Below are 20,453 nucleotides of genomic sequence, written 5' to 3'. Positions count from 1 at the left end.
CATTGTTTGATACAATCTGTGCTCTCCAGGGTACAATAAGGACACTGGGACACTTTCATGTCCAATAAAATTCTGTGTGCTTTACTTAGGTTTTGAAACCAGTTTTTTAAAAGCTCTGTTTCAAATAATATAAAAGATGTATAAATAATGTATACGACATCAAAATAGGACACCGCATTCTAGCGTTACCAGACGAAAAAACATTTTATCAATGTATTCAGCTGATGATGATAATCCACCAGAGTTTAATCTGTGGTTTTTACTGCATAGCAAGTAATCATTGTTAACGGAAGGATTAAGGTCTGCACACCACAACCTAGACAGAGTGGTTAACATCAACCAACGATATACCTACTCTGCGGTGCAATGCAGTTAAATCTCTTATTAAAATATGTTTACTAGAAAACACTGTAGTATAGAGAGTTAAAGTAATTAGTTTTGTTTATTTATGTATTATTTAACTATTTGTTTCGGTTTCGTGGTTTCTAGTTTAGTTATTTTTACAATGATTCTCAATTACCCTATTTGGAAATTTTACGTTTTAACGTACAATAAGAGTATATATTTTAAATAATTTGCTACTTTTTTATTGCTTGAACAATTAATTGAGCATTTGTTTGAAATTACTGTTTGTTGATGGTGGGTTTATGGTATTTAGGGATTTTTGTGCACATTTTCCATCACAGTTAGTAAAACACTAGAAGTTTCCGAATCTGATCACCGCGAAAACTTGTATATTTTGTTTTTACATTTGTTCTTAATTATTGAATTGTTTAGGTATCTTTTTTGTATGTTGTTTTTCCTTACTATACAGTTTTATGAGTGGTTATTCCATGTATTTGTCCGCATTAAGCTGGATTTGTTTACAAATCTTGTTACTACTAACTGTACTTTCTAACACGAAGATTGGCTCAGATTCCGGATCCCAAAATGTCATTTTTTATAGAGGGCCAGACTTTAAGTAACCATGGGATTGCAGCGCAGCTAGAACAGCTGATTGTGCACCCAATGTGTGCCCAAAATGTCATGAAAATTGTTTTTAATGATGAAAACGTCCACAATAATCCATAAAAATAATTTTGCTGTTATTAATGGTTGTTCTACACGGTTTATATCTGAATCTGAGAAATTCTACTTTAGTGGTTTGGATACGATGGTTGAGTCCTTATTTTGAATCCAGCCTAATGCCAATGCCTCGTTTCGATAATTCTGTAACTCCCTTCCAATCACAAGTGGTTATGTTAAGATGTTCACCAATCTCAGAAAAAGACAGACTACTCAGTTATGGAAAGCATTCTCTCCATATTTCACGAAGTTAAGCTATATACTGTACTAATATAATATATTAGATGTGCATATTACATAACAGTTACCCTAATCTTTCCTTAACCATATCAGGGGTAGAAAGTAACTCAACACACTTTCTGTAAATTGTAATACAGTAAATGCGTATTAACTCTCTTGTTATTGCAGAATTTTGTTTTCTTTCCAAGCCTTAATTTATAACCACGGCAGGAAAACACCTGCGGCATTAATCCTCCACATTAAGGATTCCCTGATGAATTAATGAGACCTTTCTTAAACCGCGAGGCCGCACCCTCGTCTGAGCTTGTTTTAGTTTTTACATTATAAAAATAATTTTGAGTCTGATTTATTATGTTATTATTTTACTTATGATGAAATAAACCCTTGTGATCGTGCTTAGTGTTGTTTAAGGGGTATTAATCTATACATTTATTAATTTATGTCATCGTTTGATTTTTTTATAACACAAAACCCACAGGGTGACACATTTTACCAAAAGACATCATATATATATATAAAAAAAACTAAATAAACTAGTTTCCTTTAAAATTTGATCTAAGGTTCTGCTCCGAGACTTAAAAAAATCTGACTTGGATTTATTAGTAGTAATATATTTATTGGTCTCCATAAGCACTGACAGAAAATTGCATTGCATTGCTTAGGCCTACATATCCTTTGATTACGTCAATCCACTGCTACAAATTGCGACGAATGTCAATTCCTAAAGGGATTTCATTGCAAATAATGACATTTGATATTTCTAACAATGTACGTTTCCTATTTGAGACCATTAATTATGTAATCTAATAATTTTCTATAATTTTTCCTAGATATCCTGACTAGACCCCAAACTAGCTTTAAGAAAATTACTTTATCTATCCGTGTGGTCTTACTCTGTTGTGAATACTAAGTAGAGGCACTATTACTAAAAGTGATTTTGGCCAGTAGGACTGATACGTAAATTTAAGAAATATGTAGTAGGCTTAGCAGAGTCTTCTATGTTAGTAAATACGATATCATTTTTTAATTTCCTACTCTTTCTCTTAATAAGTTAATTATTCCTAAATATGCGTTATAAAATAAATTGAGTATAAAGTTACTTTTCCTCAATTGACGAATATTTTTCAATTCCAAGGTTTGTATACTGTTCCTTAGAAATGTTTATGATTTGTTGTTGTAACTTTATTAGTGTACAAAAGAGTATTGAAACCATAAAATTCCATAACGCTATGAATGGTTATTTATGTTTTGATGTTTTGTTTATATTTTTATTTTGTTTTATATCTACGCCATTTAGCATTAGAGGAATGTTAAGCCCTTGTACAGTTTAACAATAAAATTTACTATACGAATTTCCTTTATTTAATAACATACCAAAATTACACAATATTAAACTAATCATTATTACCAATAAAACATTTTCCATTTTGAAAAATAGCTAATTACCAACGAATCATTCCAATACAATATTTATTGATTCGTTTACGATCCTGAAGATTACCCAGGTTGCAAGAAAACGTGCAGGAATTGATGGAAAACAACGCCACAGACGGAGAAGGATCAGCCCGAAACAAAACAAACAATGCCTTCAAACCAAACAAAGGGATTGTGTTTTTGCAATCTACCCCAGATAATATAAATTATCCTCGGTAAGCTCTCTAGAGGCCGCAGTCCTGCGTCGATTTATCCTGTGGTAAAAACGATACAGGCTGCTCATAGAAAAAGTGTAATCCACCGATTGGATATTAATCATTCCCTAATTGTGTTTTGTGAAATCCACTTCACTTGAACGTAACAAGACGTGTATTTTACACTTTGAAGTGTGTTTATTGCCTTATTGAATTTTATGTGAATCACTAAATAACATATAATGCAGTGTGTTCGCTCTGAATGACGAATTTGCAAACTATCATGTGCGATTTTGCTGATTGAAATGAATTTATTTCTGTTTAGTAATACAACTACCCAAATATTTGTTCTCAAAGAAATTCCAATTTTGGCTGTCTTTTAATGTGAATATTTTTTATATTTTAAACAGCTTAAATTTACTAATAAAATACACTACGAAAAATACGTGACAGGTTATACATGCTATCCTGGCTGTTATAAAAGGTTATTAAGAACTGCTATGAATAATTTTTTACATATTCAATTACTAAGTAAGTCCGCTAGAATAACGTTATTTTATAATTTAGTACATTAAATCGTTGACCCAATGTTGGGACAACAGAATTATTCATAATGGATTAGACCTCAACAAACATAAACGATACGGAAAAATCTAAAAAAAACTCAACCTTCACGGAAAAACACTATACATTATATAAATTCTCACGTTGTATACTCCTTTAATATATGTAAGATATTGTCTACTCATTTAATCTACGATATTAGCAACAATTACTAAAAGAACTACCCTTTACTTAATTATATAAAGAGTGGATAGTAACTTAAGAATCTGTCTGTAAACTTAAACCTGTAATCCTAAAGTAGTACGCAGGATTTTATATTGATAGTTTTTTATCTATATAAATTTGGAATATATTACAGTTAAATCTAGAAATGCACTCTAATATTTGTAACAGAAGATTCTTTACTGAAGTTTCTTGACCTTTGTCTCCGAAGTAATCTTTATTTCACTCCTTAGCCGGATCTGAGTTGACGGTTTGTTTTGGGGTTAAGCTCCCTCTCTCCCGAGGATTTTGTCCCTTAGTAAATGGAAATAACTTCATTTGAACGAGGAAATCTTTGAATTAAATGCTGTTTATATAAAATAAATAAAGAATAATAGTAATATCTGTGAATGAGAAATAGGTCAACACAAGAGTATTTACTCAATAATATATCAGTTTAGATATGATAAATATAAGGCAATTGATTTGGTCTTGTTGAAATGAAAAATATGATTATGATGGGAAAATGACGTAGGCTACTATTTTTGCTTCTAAAGAAATTTTTACATTAACGAAAACTAGTTAATTGACTAGTTAAAATCACAAAACACAAAATGAAATCACATAACTTTGGAAGCAATCGACATTTATTGGATGTTATTTTTTAATAGATAAATTAGGGTTATAGATTTCATTGAGAGGAAAATGTATCAAAGAAAAAATTGTTGGTTATAAAAAGCCTTGGAATTAATTACAATCAAGCTATCGTTTCAAGGTGTGGTTTTGTTACTCAGATGGTCTAAACCCACGATTAAGTGTAAATTATTAAAAACCATATGGTAAATATCAGATTGGCTACGTTTAGAACTATTATTTAGTAACTGACCTTTCCAGGACTGCTAACCAGTTAAAATATACTTTGAAAGTTATTTGTTCACTTTCACAAAGTGTGTGTGTATGTGTTTTTCTGTGGAGGCAATCTTCAACAATAAACCTGTTTGTAGCCCACCAATGTGAGTTGTTCCAATGAACTAAACTTGGATCGGACGGATTACCATTTTACGACCAATCAGTTCTCTGTTTGGTTTGGTTATGTTTCCTCTCTCGATTTCACGATGGTCGCTGTGTTGCTGCGAGTAAATATTTCCCTATGTATTCAAATATATTGATATCTGTTACTAAATAATGGTACATTTTTGAATAAGAAGGATAAATTCTTCTAGTATATTTCTTGAACCCAACACCAATGCACAAATAAGCAACCACGATAAATTCCGAATACATATGTTTTGTTGTACTTGAAAAAACAGTAAATATTTAACAAATCTGTTTCGTTTAGAGTCTAGACCACTTTTACAACGTTAGGTAATTGTTGTTTGCCCTCCAATTGTACTTCTATTTTTTCCTCAACATTATTTTCCCTGATTTTATATCTGTCGCAAATAATGTTTTTCGTGCTATTTTTTTGCATGGATTTTATTGAGTTCTAAATATTCTTTGTTGCGTACAAGTTATTGTGTTGTTATTTATCTTTGTTGCGTTGAGTTCATTATGCAATTAATCCTGCTCTCTATTTACATTGATGCATTGTTTTGTAGTTATATTTAAATATTATGTTTTTTTAAGTCTATAGTTATTTTTCATTACTTATATACTCAACTAATTTATTTATCACATAGAAGCTATGCATTTTCCATGAAAAATAATGCCAAATGCATTTATAAATAAATAAAAACATTTGCTTAACATTGAAGTTTTTCCACCTCACTAATATGAAATGAAAATGAATAAAAAATGACAATAAATAAATAACATGAACATTCCTCTAGATATCCTAGATCCATACAATATTTGGTATTAAATTAATGTTCATAATTTTATTTATATACGCGTTTTCTAGAATGAAATACACTAATTTGTTCATAATTAATTGATTTAAATTGATTTAGGTTTGTTTCAAAAATAGGGGCTGTCTAAATATTTTTATTTAAATGAGAGCCCAATGAATTAACTATTTACATTAATTTATAATGGTTCATGAACATACAACTGTATGTTTTATGAGCAATAAAGGAGATTTTTTAAGACAGTAAAGCATCGTCGACATTTGACTTGTGAATAACAATTTGGATGTGAAAAAAATCCCCTTTCATAAAATGAATGAATAATTATGTTTTATTAAGAAAATTATAAGTTTATTTGTGATTATAAGTCAATGCTGTATTAAGGATTTTCCCATACTTTTAAATAATAGAAGTTATATTTGTTTTACTGATCAATGATGTAAGGAATCTGCAATGTGCATCCAATAATAGGCAAGATCTTCACATGATCCAACAGTAGTACAATCGTGTAAATTTAAAATCGGATGTATTCAAACAACGATTTTTATCGGGAAAAAATATACCCAATCGAATTATTTGTAAAAAAAAATGATATTTAAAAATTGTAAGTGTTCCTACATAACGCTAGTCATTCTAAAACCTAACTGCACATAGCACTGTTTATAGAGTTTCAATGAGAACGACAAATAATGATTGTTTCCAATGAACTGAAAGAGTGGTTTACCAATTGGCATTTTATTGGCCAATCAGTTTTACATTTCGTTTCGGAAATGCGACCCGGTTGTAATACGCTATTACCGGTTGAAATGAGCCAATAACATCCAGATAGCTTTTTAAAACACAACAAGCGTTGGAACCATAATCGCATTGCTTCTTCATTCCTTTTTTTGTAACAACCGAAATGGTTTTCAAGAAAACAAACACAGAAATAAGTATATTTCGTACCCTTCAGAAGATCATATTTGTTGTAAGTAGTAAGGATGTTTTGTTTTTTAAAAACATTAGAACCATGCTTTAACGTTTCTAAAGTAATTAAAATAAGATTTTCAAAAAAAATGCGTGTTACTGTTATACATTGTACTACAATATTATTATACACGTTATTATATATTATGTTGTTATTTCATGAATATTCATTTATACCACCTATTTGTCTATTATTACCTCTCAAACATCCAACATATGAGGAACCAACAAACAATATGACGAACTATTACAATGAACGATTATTTCAAATTCATAATAAAATAATTGCGTTAAGCCTAAATTATAGAATCGTACATGCTTTTTCTGATTTTACAAAAAATTCGTATTATAATGGAACGATTCTGGCCATGTACCTCACGACGATATACTTCAAAATATCAATCACTTGAAATCCAAAGAAATCATAATCCACCCAGGGTATTGTAATTATAAATACTTGTTTTCCTTAGTTAATTTCGCATCAAACAAGATATTTATTTTAGCCATGCACATTTAAATGTGTAGGGAAAACCTGTATTTATATATTTTCCAAGGACTAAGTACCCAAGCAAATTCGATCCAGTAAAAAAAAATATTCTTTCACGTTTTCAATTTTTGTATGTCAAAAAGTTTAAAAATTTCTTTACTGCTCTTGCTAGAGTTTCTAAACGGTGATAAAGAGAAACTATTGTTAGCCAGACCTTCGTATAAAATATGATAAAACATGACTTTTCTTTATTTTTAACTAAGGAGTTTTTGTCCCAAGACAAATTATGTCATAGGTAAAACATTCTATAGGATTTTACCTGTTTCTGACTCTGTCTTTCAGTTATTCTGTCTTTCATCTTCTCTAAAATCATACCTGTTACATTAGTGAAAATAATTCCATATACAACATTTTACTGATGTTGAAAATAACAATTTTTAGACATAAACCAATAAAATATTTTAAAGAAATACAAAACAAAAATATTTGTTCACCTATTTAGAAATGGTTACACGTCGTGTTTTTACTACGTCCAGTACTACCAACATGTTTTATGTCATAAATTTGTGCAGGAGAGAAATAAAATCCATTACAGACATTAGTGGAAGGTTTACGCATATTCATAAGGGAGAGACCGGTGAAGGACCCCCAGTGGATTACACCTACCTCTGCTGCTTATATAAGAACACGGCTTCATTAGTGGGGCCTCAGGAACTGTGCTCGACAATATTTTATATGGTATTACCAATTCATTACATTTTCATGCATCTTTCATTACTCTATGATAAGTAAAGTAGTTTCTATACGGAATTGCGTTTGAAAAGTTATTTGAGTGGTTTAAGGGATTTTAGAGGAATTTTTAAGTATGGTTTTGTGTGTGTACAAAACATTGGTTTTATAAATTGCTGAAATCATTAATGACCTAAAAAAATATTTTGTGTATTTTAGTGTGGAAGGTCATCATTAAAATCAAATTACAAGTGATTAATGGGTAGTTTTTATTCAAAAATCAAATTTAAACGCAGAAAATTATACGAACGATGTCCAAATCCGACAAAATTAGTTAAAATCTGTATACCTAATACAATAATGGGTTTCGCTGTAACATCCCTTTTCCAACAAAATTTTACGATTGATGTAAAACATGTAAAATGATAAATTGATATATGTAAAATGTAATTTACAACCTTATTATCGAGTGGATTGACCTATCGTAACTAAAAAAGGCAATATTCAAGGTTTTGTCCCTAACGTTATATTTATGCTAGAGTTCACTTTCAATGATTCAATAATGCTGACCAACATGTGAAATCCAATTTAACCACCTATCGCTTAGTTGAATGTTTAACAACACTCATATTGTAAAGAAGAGAGGAACCAGATTATTACAATGGATTTTAAATAGGTAAATTTTCGAAAATTGTAACCTGATTGAGGTAGTTAATTGATCTTTGAGCTGTTGGAGTAAAATTTAACCAAGCTTTTTTTCAAATAGTAGGTGTACTCATCTAATAATAATTGTCTAAAGCATACATGATCTTTGAATAGAAAAAGGGTATCACATTATTCTTTTTTCCTCGGAAACAAAGTTTTGAACCCTTTAAAAGGCGCAAATTGCGCACGTGTACCCTCGTTACGCATATAAAAAGCGTAAATGCAATTCACACAAAATATTAACTGTCAATAAAATAAAAATAATTACCTGCATTTAAATGAACGTTACAAAACACTCACGTGAAAGCAAAAACTTCACAACTTTATCTTCTTTGTTAATAAAACAAATTTCACTGCTAGAGGGTAAAAACAATTACTGCACAAGAGATGAAACAATAGTTAATACTCACCCCAGGTAACGTTTTAATATTATGGAGGGCGTTTTGAGCTTCGAGGGCGGCTTTTCTCGTAAAAAACGTGACGAAACAGCATCCTGGAACAAAGAGAACGTTTTAGAGAGAAGAATAAAAACACAATGAATCTGATTTTAATCGCTGCAGCTGAAGTTTCAAGCGGCATAAATATCGTAATGCGGTTTCTGCGGGGATTCAGGGAAAAGTTAGAGGGGAGAAACATTATGAGCGAACGACTTCCTACCGGAAGCGCGGTAAGTTGTCGACGTCTGAGTACCGGAACTGGCCAGATAGCGGAAACGGAAGCCGCAGATTGTGACGCGTCAAGTGACGACGGAAGCTAGATGCTTAACTTTCTTTAAGCGTGAGCTCAAAAATGAGATGAGGAAGGACATGTTGTACGGTAATGGCATCGATTGTAAAACAAATAAGATTTTATAAGTGGAGGATACTATCGTGTTAAGTTGCTATTTAGCTACAAGAGGAACATTCATTGCTCTAAACGTAAGGGATCAAATAGTACACAATGTGTGATAATCCTTGATCCCTCTGAGATGCATATTCTTATACCTATAAAACATTATATATATCAGTGAGGATACTCAGTGAGGATACTACAATTATTTACGTTGAAAGACAGGACACACATCAATATTTTTTTTTTTTTTTTGACAATAACTTAAACTTTATGAATTTAGCCTCTCCTACAAAATTGTATTATTTTCCACACCAAAATTATCTTATAAATTTATTTGGATTCAACTGATGGGTTTACTACAGCAAATGCTTTCTAGCATTGATAATCCTTATACCTATACAAAAAATATTTGCCTCTCTCTCAGTGAGAATACTATTATTTACGTTGGAACACAGGTCACACATAAATTTAATGAATTTATTTTAACAATAACTTAAAGTATGAATTTAGCCTCCCCCACAAAATAGTATTACGTTCCACACTTTAAATTTATCTTTAAATTTATTAAACCGTAAATTCATAAATGTATTATTCATAAACTTATGTATTAAGTTTAGGTTGTTAGGTTGAGTATCTAACAACTTTATTGTCATATGCGTTTTTAATATACACGAGGTGTTAGCCCGTCCTACGTACGGGAGTAGACAGTTAAAACTGTGTAGGCCTATAATTCAGAACAGCTAGTTTAAACGTACAAAGACAAATTTTATTGCAGCCTACAGTAGAAAGAGTAATTATCAATTTAAAAGTGTATAGGCCTAGTCAATGATATCACCTTCCAACGCATACCTGCCTCATCCTTAATCAATATCAACACAATACAATTACTCATACTATACACAATTTCCAGTAGGTCTGAATTGAAACTCCCTAAAATAAAACGAAAACATCCAATAACATTCACAGTACACATAATTAACGTTGGTGTCCTGACATCATTAAACGAATCGTCCACACACATCATTTATGTCAATTTCACTGCATCAATTGCTAAATAAATAAATGTAAACAAAGAAAAGTAAACACAACAACATATTAGTTTGTTTTGTAAACAGCTATATATCAGCTGAGTCAAAAATAAAATAATATTCATTTGAACAAAAGAACTGGTCAAATGTTGAAGGAATTTAAAAAGTAAACTCCCTATTAAAGCTAGTGACGTAATTAATTACCATTGTCTATGTTTATTATCCATTCCGTTATCAGTTCTAATATCCTTGCTAGCTAAACCACCCTCATTGAATCAATGTACATTATAACTCCCCATATTCATTTATTTAAATTATAAAATATTCAGCGCCTCCAAACGTAACCACAACTAAACACACGCCAAACAACTTTTTAGATTTCATGGTTAGTCTAATTGCAGTATCCAAGGTCAATGATGACGTTGTGTCCAATCTATATCATTCATCTGTATATCTTTGGATAAAACCCGTCTGAGGTTGTGGTCTCGTAAAAATCGTTCAAATCGTATTCCTGAGGATTCTTGATCTCCATCTTTATGACATCAATATTTCCAGGCCTAATCCAAACAAAGTTCAAGCATTCAAAAACATTGATTGTAAACAAAAAGCTGCCAAGCTGAATTAAAACATGAAAATATTGTGATTTCCCTACCCTTTCCAAAAAAGTTGAGCAGTAAAATAATTTGCATAATCTTTTTTAAAAACTCGAGTACAGAGCCTCGACTTGTACACATCGGTGGTGTTACTTATCTCGGTGGTCTACTAATCTTACTTATTTCCTATAATCAATGACAAAATCAGAGTAAATAACCCCATAGTTCCATAAGGCATTTTTATAATGAACCAGCTGTTAGTGAAAACAAATTATATTGCACTAAAACAAACCGAAGATTACAAAGATTACTTTAAACAATAATTTGAACATCCTAGTATTTTACTATGTATATTTAAATAATCCGTCATCCTCTTATCGAAGGATTGAACGTATCAATGATTAGCATTACACATAGTATAAATAAGTCAACCCTTAGTATGTTTTTTAATTTGATCCAAATGCTGAATTTGTGACACAAAAGCTGAATGTTTACAGCTGTTATGTTAAGCAAATTATTTTATGCCAAAAGCTAGTTTAGAATCTTAGCGTCGGCTGCTAGACTAAAAAAAAATTAAAACTTAATTTAAAAAAAAAACTGGGACCCTAAACTAAAATTATGGCTTCGACATTCCCTAGTTCACAAAATTATCTTTCTTTCAACACAAAAATCATGAAAATCCGTCGAGTAGTTGATTCAGAATCGTGAAAAAAAAAAAAAAAACACTGTTTCGTTTTAATATTATAGATTTTTACATTATTTTTAAACGTTATTGCCTATGTTCCAATTTTATGAATATTAGTGGCATCCTACATATTGTTGCTTACGATTTATTGTTTTATATTTTGACAAACTCTCGATGTTTTGAGATGATTTATCTACTTCATTAAGCAATTATTCATGATTCAAAGTTTAGGCATAAATTAGTTGTTTTCATCAATCCAATAATTATTTTTGTATAATAAGTATGCCACTAAAATTAATTATTGGAACAATTTCATTATTCAATATAAGTAAATTAAATGATGAAACCATTTCAATTACATTGTATTTTAAATAACTTGAAGAGCCACTGCGGTTCAATATTTTAAACACTAATTACAGCGATAAAAACAGTCTAGCATTTATATTTTTTTCTTTAAATTAAGGACGAGAGAATGAGTGCAGTGGTTAACATTCAGGAGGGCCGGGTGGTCCGACCCTCTGTTTTAGCCCTAATAGCAGCATTTAAAGCGACCCTCAGCTATAATTGTTTCCTGACTTTTTCGTCGCTGAAGCTATCAGAATATATTATGTTTGTTTATGTTCAAATTCAAAATACTCTAAATGATAAAATATTTTAGTTATATTTTAATGTAAGGAATGCTATTCCATTGGACGTCAAAGTTTTTTGTTGTATTTAAATTGTCTTTGCTGTAGTAGCTATTAAAATTGTAGTACAATTACGTAGTCTTTAATTTTAAAGAGTTAAAAAAATTATCGTGTCCAGTTTTACCTGTTTATTTCCCATTTTTATTCGTATCATATTTTGTAAAGTAAAATGTAATCCACAAGTTCTGATGGGTGATTGAATATCTAACACTATGTCACTGCCTTAGTACCGGTTAAATACATTTTACAATAAATAATAAGTCCATACAATATTTGTTTATGAGACGGTTGTTTGCAGCTGTATCATACAATTTTATTTTTTAGTTGATTAAAGTTAATCACTTAAATCAATTATATCATTGATATAATTTATCTAACTACTATAAGTGCACATAAAATAAGTTCAAGAAACGTCTTAAATCCTTCAAAAGGCGTAATAGGTTTGGCTGTTGGAGCAAAATTGCACCTCTATAAACATGGTTGTATAATTCAGTAATTAAAAAAAAATGGATATTGAAGTTTAAAGCTGATAATTGACAAGCTACCAATAGAGACAATAACTGCCAAAACTCTGTTTTCCCCTATCCTATTTTATGTTTGGAAAATTAGGGTGAAATACAACGTGTTATTCTTTACACTGTCCAATAAGTTACGATACATTACGTACAATAAATTGAGTGCTACGATAGGTTTATTCAGTGAAAAAAGGTGGCGTTTGCTACATAAATAATTTACCTCAGCACACTCTATCGGTGGTTTAATTTAAAATACATTCAGTTGCATACACAAGGTGATTAATTTAACAAAAGAATGGAACGTCTAGTTTTACTCACATTTAAGGTATAAGTTAAACTACGTTTATCTCCATGCTAAGAATCTTTCTTTAAATTATTCTTGGTTTGGCTTATGTGGCCAACCAAGGATTAGAAAAGAAAAACAGACTTTCAAATCCTAAAACAAAATAACTTGGTTAAATATAACTATCATGAAATAAACACAACACACAACTAAATTTGTATTGAAACTTACAATATTACTAGAACCATTCTCACCGCAGAGAGCAATGGTAATGTACAAAATATCACTTAACTTACATCCTTTTAAAATTTGTCTACTATTTTACCTTCGTATATGGCCGATTTCTGACACTATGCGCATTTTGCGTTTTGCTATTAGCGATACAGAGATGTATTTACAGTAGATGCTAATGCTACATCGCTACAACTACCCCTATCATCTATTTGGCATTTAGTGGCCTTTAGGTCCCAGCCCTTGCCAGATGTCTGGAACCTATTCAATGCTATTTATCATTCCTTTAAATTTTTACCAATTTACAAAACTTAAGTTTGAATATAAAATTTATATTAATAAAAAATTGATTAACTGTTGAGTCAACGGTGTACTGTCGGAACAAACGACCCAAAGTTGGAATGCTATAGTTAACCTTTATTTATTGACAGAAAATTGGTACGTAGAAAATATTTTTTTAGAATAAAAAAAATTTGAAAACTCGTATCTTTTCATATGTATTAAAATAACCTGCAGTTCAAAAGTTGTATACTAAGAATAATACAAAGGATAAAAGACAAGACGGTGCCCTAAATCTTTACCTCCATTGCTATTTTATGACACCAGAAGTGGCGGCATTGGTGAGAATTTATAGCGAAGGTGAGACAACCTTTGTTGAATCAGATGAAATAAACCTAGATACGATCCTAGGAGTGTTATTGAATGTAATGAAACTGTGGTTGAGATTTAGATAGAAAATACAAAGATACTCAATAAGTAATAAAGCACAGTTAAGTAAATACAAAGTACATGTTTTCGTTGTCAATCAAAAATACAGGTCACAAATATGGACGTTTTTATTTTAAACATCTAGGAGAACTTACATTTATTTATTTAGGATTTTCGAAGGTTCAATTTTAAGCTTAGAAAAGAATTAAAATGCCATACGGATATAACAAATCATAGAGAAACTCTTCAATCAATCTCTTTTGAAATTCTCATACTTTTTCAGCCTTTTTGTTAGAGAGTGAAAAAAATATCTCGTAAATTAATATATTTTTAGGATTCGTTTAACGTGCGCTATACAGCTATATAACAGTTAGTCGTTTTAGTGAAACTTCTGTAAGGTTTAGGAAATTTATTTACAGCTATATATTAGCAACCAAATAAGTTTGGAATGTTTAAAAACTATTTAGCATATACCTGTCCCCTAAAATATTCATTCAGCTTAAGTTTCATTCCCTCCGGTACTTTATTCTGATACTGTAACTCTTAAAGTAAAGTTCGGAGAAACACTATTTATAGGAATCCAATCCGATTTATCTTCAGCTGAGTTAATCCAATCTTGAACAGAAAAAAAAACAGGATAAACAATGTATAATGTTGTTTTATGGATGAATAAACTGTTAATCTAGTAAAAAGAAACCTGAGTAGGTTGTCAAAGAATGTGTTGCGCTCATTTTGACCAAACTGATGGTTTATAAGACACATATTTTGAGTAAAGCGGAAGAGATTGAAACACAAACACATTTTGATGAAAAATGCGGTTGGTTAGTGGAAAAAATATCCACATCGACCACTGGTGTGTTTAATATAACTTGGTGTGTATCTTACAGCTAAAGGTTGACACAAATTTTGATTACATTTACTGTCTATACAACACGAGTTTTGATGAAACTGACAGCTATTGAAATACATTTTGATCAACTGACAGCTAGTGTATGACACATATTGATCTGTCTGGGAGACGGGTTGCCATGCACGACAGTTCTCCGATCTCGTTAGTACATTTATAAATTTATCTTCTTTAATTAAAACCATACAAAAAATGTTTACAAAAACATTAAATCCTCATCTACAAATAAATTTGCCTATCTATAACGAGTATCTGAGGATTAGTAAAACAATTGAAGGACAATGTAACTTTAGTGTAGCTTGTTAAAAAAAACATATTTTTTTATGATTAGTTAAAAAAAACCTACTTTTAATTGTCACCTACTATGTGAACTGTATTAAAATATAGTTTGACGCTAATTACTGCGTTTTAGTTATAAATTATAAAGATATTTGTAGAATTCTTCTACTCCTACTTTATACTAGGTAGTATCTTGTTGTCTATGGTAGTATATTTAAATAAAGCCATCAGGCACTTTTGTTTACACTAGATTATTTACAGCTAAGCAAATTTAATGCCTCAGATAATACCAAGTATAACAAGGAAAAATTAATTGCATATTTTAATAGCTGCTCGTATAAACATAGTGTATTTTTTAACTGTGAATTTTAAAAAGCACCAGTCATGGATAGTTGAAGGGGTTGTTTTTGTTTTGTTTGATAATGAAAATATTTAAGGCAAAGAATGTTTGCTAAGTAACTTATGTTTAACAGTTTTGCAATAGTCACACTACATTTGATTTCATGACAGATAGTCTGACCACAAACAACATCAGATCCAAACCCTGCTTGGTATTCAGGGCCTCTCTACCGGGTCCTCGCCAGATGTTGTAGTTCTAATTACAGCCTCATCTCAACACATTCATACAGTGATTGTTTCTGAATTGAACTAAATACACATCTCAATACAAGATAACAACTGTATTTTCTTATTTTATGGACATTCTTTGACAGTAAAACAGTTTTTGATACACAAAATACCTAAAGAAGTTAAAGGTGTAATATTGGAAAAGAAAGAAAATGTTATTTATGATATTATTACTATCAACTAGAGCTTAACACCACTTCCCATAATGTATTATATAAGGATACGCCAAAGTAAATTAGAATGAATAGCTAATAAGAAAACATTTTACAACCACACATTAAATATTAAAATTTAATACTACACATTTTATTATTATTGCAAGCCTGTTTGAATCCAAAACTTATTCTATTTTTACTAATAAATATTTGTAATTAATTGGAGTTTGATAAGAATGAGCAATTAAGGGCTATACATATAACAGTTATGATGTATAATAAATAACACTGTCATAGACAAACTACAGACAGTGAAAATTCTTAGAAAATTTACAAAATCTTATTATTTAATTAATTAAATGCATATTTTGAATAACGCCCTGTAAATATGAACTGCTCGAAGAAATAATACAAGATTACTTTAATAAAACCTTTAAAGGCTATAGTGAAATTTTTGGGCCATGGTTCCTTAAAATGAAAAGTTAAAGTTATATGTGTCCATTAAAAGGAACACATTTTTATTTAAGTGTGTACAAATTGCTTAAAAAATCTGGAACCCGAACACATGTAATATTATTTTATTTTTTTATGTTATGAAAATAAAATACTTCAATAAATGAAGTATAACATGATATAAATAGAACATTATCCATTGAGGAAATAAAAAATGAGGCTGTTCAGGTCCAATAGGAGTCCTGATTGTTCTTGGTCGTGTCATTTGTCAACTTGTCCATCGCTTACCTTGATGGCCTCTTACTTCAGGTTTGAAAGTCTTTCTTGAAATTATGTTCTCAGCAGGTTAAGGTATTTGATTTTATAATACAACTATTAAATGACCTAATATATAATTTAATGTTATTAAAACTCCCACATATTTTACAATAATTAAGGACAATGACTTAAGAGGTCAAAGAAACGAACGAAAACCTTTTGTTATGTGAAGGAAACTTGAAATTTAGAAAAAATATTGCCATTAAAATGGTATTAGTCTTTCAATGTTGTCCATGGGAATAAGTTTAAATGTACTATATAAATACTCTTCTTAGTAGACATTGTAGAGAATATTTGAAATATTCCCAGAAAGGAATATACGTTTCTTCAGGAAAGTTTGATTGGTTTTGTGGTTAAACATGTTTCTATCAGTAAATTAACATACTGGTAACTTAGTGGTTTTTAGCCTAATGTATTTGCCTAAGTCTTATCCTCTTTTGTTGAAAGTAAAGTTAAAAGAAATTATCATATACTTAGAAACTAAACCATCGGTAGCCTCTTTCACGTGTTGAAACTTAAATGAAGATTAATGAAAAAGCTAAACTGTTATTGTATCAGATAATAACTAGTCAATACGTAACACAAAATACTAAATACTCTGTATTAGGAGTGATTTTATTTTATTTTGCAAATAAAGTTCAAGTTAGGTTATTGAGTTGGTAAGCTAGTTATAAGGTAAGAATGATAACCCAGTTCTGAAAACAGAGAATTATTTATGGGTTTGAGAGAAGAACGGCACTAAAGCTGAACTACGAATATTATAACGGTAATGTATTGCGGTATAATATTTTAAGCTGTAATAACTATTCACATGTTTGAGAATTGTATTGCAAACATTGTTATTGTGTAATGAAAACATTTGACATTGTTATTTTTCTACCATTACTTGTTTAAAAAGTAGTAGCCTATTTTATTAAATTTAAAAAATCACAGTTTTAACGTATTCGTGTTTTTATAAGAGTGATATTGGATCTTCAAAAAACCCTTCCTAAATATCTTGTTTTGATATTGCTACAACCAGTACAACCCAAACGCAGGTATATAACTGAATAAAGTTGATCAGTACAAACTTATAATGCTATAATGTGGCGTATAATATAACGCCGCTGAGACAAAGATTCTTGAACTTGTCTCTAACAGAAGTGTCTTGGTGACTTAGAGCCCTCGATATAAAAAGTAAATCTTGCGCTGAAAAGATTCTCTACGCCTCTGGTGTTTTAAACGAATGCTTCAGTGTAAGAAAAATACTAACTTATGGATTGATGATGGGGAATATCTTTAAATGTTACCAGCGGATGGTGCAAGGAGCAATTTACATAGTAAATTCAAGTTTTTTCCAAATAAATACATACTGTACTGTCGGTGATCATTTTCTTAAGTCTGCCACCAAGGTTTCGAACCTAAAGGTTCATTCTCAAGCTAATATACCAAGTGTTTGGAGAAATCCTCTTCATCGTAACGACTCATCTTCTGCCAGCTACACCACTCACAATTCCAAGTTGGTATTGTGGTATTTATTTCTAACCAGTTGGTATTTTTGCTTGAGAATGAACTTTTAGGTTCTAAACTTGGTCGCAGACTGAGAAAAAAACGGATCACCGACGCTACAGCGGGTATTTAGCCTTTTTATTTATAACGTAACGAGGAAAAACGTGAAAATGCTAACCTATATAATTCGTATTAACAATGAAATAAAGTTCGTGTTTATGTTCCTTAAATTTAAGAAGAACAATGACATAAGCACAAAACTAAGTTTTTTTTTTGTAAAAAGAACATTTTCCATAAAAAAAAACTTAAGAATAGTTGGTGCATGTTAGCCAACTTGTTAATGGGGAAGAAATACTTGGATCTCAGATCTCATTAAAAATAAACAAAGCTCATCATTAAATGAAGTTTGGAACATCAGATTTTTGTATTCTAATCAAAATATTAATTAATATTTCCATATAGATTCTCTTAATATTTTGTTGCCTAATTTACATATTAACATTACTGCATATTTACATATTGTTAATTGCTACATATTTTGTTGCCTCACTAACATACATACAAAATTAATACGAACAAATAAAAATAAACTTCAGGGCTTGACGTCATTATACAGCTCAACTTTTAATGTAATGATTTCTGGCTGGATTGTTGTCTACGCCCAGACACACTAATGGGGATAATTTGGCCACCATTATATCACCATTGTCTAAATAATATAGAGCTTATAAAATAGTCTGAGGAGTTGCCTATTATATTATTCTGTGAAATATTATAATGTATGCCTATCAAGAAAGATGTTATATTTTTACAAAAATTAAGAACTATTGTGATCTATATACAATCTATATTTTATTTTCTAGTTATTTTTTGTCAATTACAGTAACTTTTAAGGTTCAAATTTTATTATATACTGTAGTTAGATAAATGATACAAATATAATTTGTTCTATTTTCCGTATTTTATCAGATATAATAACTTAAGAATTGCGCCAAAACAAAATAAATAACATAATATCTTTTTTCATAGTATAACTATGCAAACAACACATATTTGTTTACCACTGCAAAATAAACTACTTAAAAAAAGCCATACTAAACTTTTAGATAGCCCCAAGATTCGTTTTCCCAAACGCGTAATATTTTAATTCACTTATTTAAAACATTGTGTTCACTTTATGCTTTTTGACCGGGAAAATAATTAAACACCCCAGGAAATGATAACTTATACTTGAAAATATTCCCATGGTACGTCTGTAATCTGTTTATATTTTGTCAACATCATTCTACCTTTTTTTAATTACAAGCTTAGGCATTTCAGTGTTTCAAAGCAATATAAAATTTCTCACAAAAATTGTTTCTGAACTTTGATTTCAAAATTTGCAATTCCATGTTGTTACTGTTCCAACCAAAAAATGTTACCTTTCTAACTGATCAAGTATTTATATTTGTTCATACTTATTTACATTTTATAAAAGTTCAAAGTTAATTCAGCTAGAAGTTTAGACCCATATTTTCTCAGCTGAAAATACATCGAAAGTTCATACTTATTTGCATTTTATAAAAGTTCAAAGTTAATTCAGCTAGAAGTTTTGACCCATATTTCCTCAGCTGCAAATACATTGACCATTCATACTTATTTACATTTTATAACAGTTCAATGTTAATTCAGCTAGAAGTTTAGACCCATATTTTCTCAGCTGAAAATACATCGAAAGTTCATACTTATTTGCATTTTATAAAAGTTCAAAGTTAATTCAGCTAGAAGTTTTGACCCATATTTCCTCAGCTGCAAATACATTAACCATTCATACTTATTTACATTTTATAACAGTTCAAAGTTAATTCAGCTAGAAGTTTTGACCCATATTTTCTCAGCTGCGAATTCTTTGCATGGCACATTTGTTCTTCAATCGAGCTGTCACAATCACATACACTTCTATTTCACTTGTTCCTTTGTACTCGTGTTGAAAATGTCTTTGCCATTCTGTTTGTACAAACAAAATTTTATCAACGGATTTCTGCTTGGACAGATTTACAGAATGTATTCTTCGCATTTTACCTATGTTTTCAACTTGAAGCATTCAATATGAATCATTTGAGTGAATTTAAAAATAACGTAAATAATTACTTTTGCCGTAAACGTAGCTCATGCAAAATTATGTTATAATTGATTAGTGTGAATGGAATTTACGAAAGGTTTCGTGTTATATAATTTACCATTCATCAAAGTGGCAT

At 30.2% G+C, this 20,453-nt stretch overlaps 1 protein-coding gene across 17 annotated transcripts in view; it reads right to left on the bottom strand.

Moving 5' to 3' along the window:
- Positions 1 to 20,453, bottom strand: part of LOC128986310 (CUGBP Elav-like family member 1) — a 767,482-nt gene that overhangs the window by 231,362 nt on the left and 515,667 nt on the right. For all 17 annotated transcript variants that reach the window (XM_054406611.1, XM_054406613.1, XM_054406622.1 and 14 more), the window contains one exon: positions 8,840 to 8,922. In XM_054406611.1, the coding sequence (XP_054262586.1) occupies positions 8,840 to 8,922 (83 nt within the window). The remainder of the gene's footprint in view (positions 1 to 8,839; positions 8,923 to 20,453) is intronic.

The sequence above is a fragment of the Macrosteles quadrilineatus genome, unplaced genomic scaffold (assembly GCF_028750875.1).
Source record: "Macrosteles quadrilineatus isolate MER2022 unplaced genomic scaffold, UCM_ALF_1.0 Scaffold_2__2_contigs__length_208266976, whole genome shotgun sequence".
Lineage (NCBI taxonomy): Eukaryota > Metazoa > Arthropoda > Insecta > Hemiptera > Cicadellidae > Macrosteles > Macrosteles quadrilineatus.
This window is presented reverse-complemented; position numbering and strand designations above follow the sequence as displayed.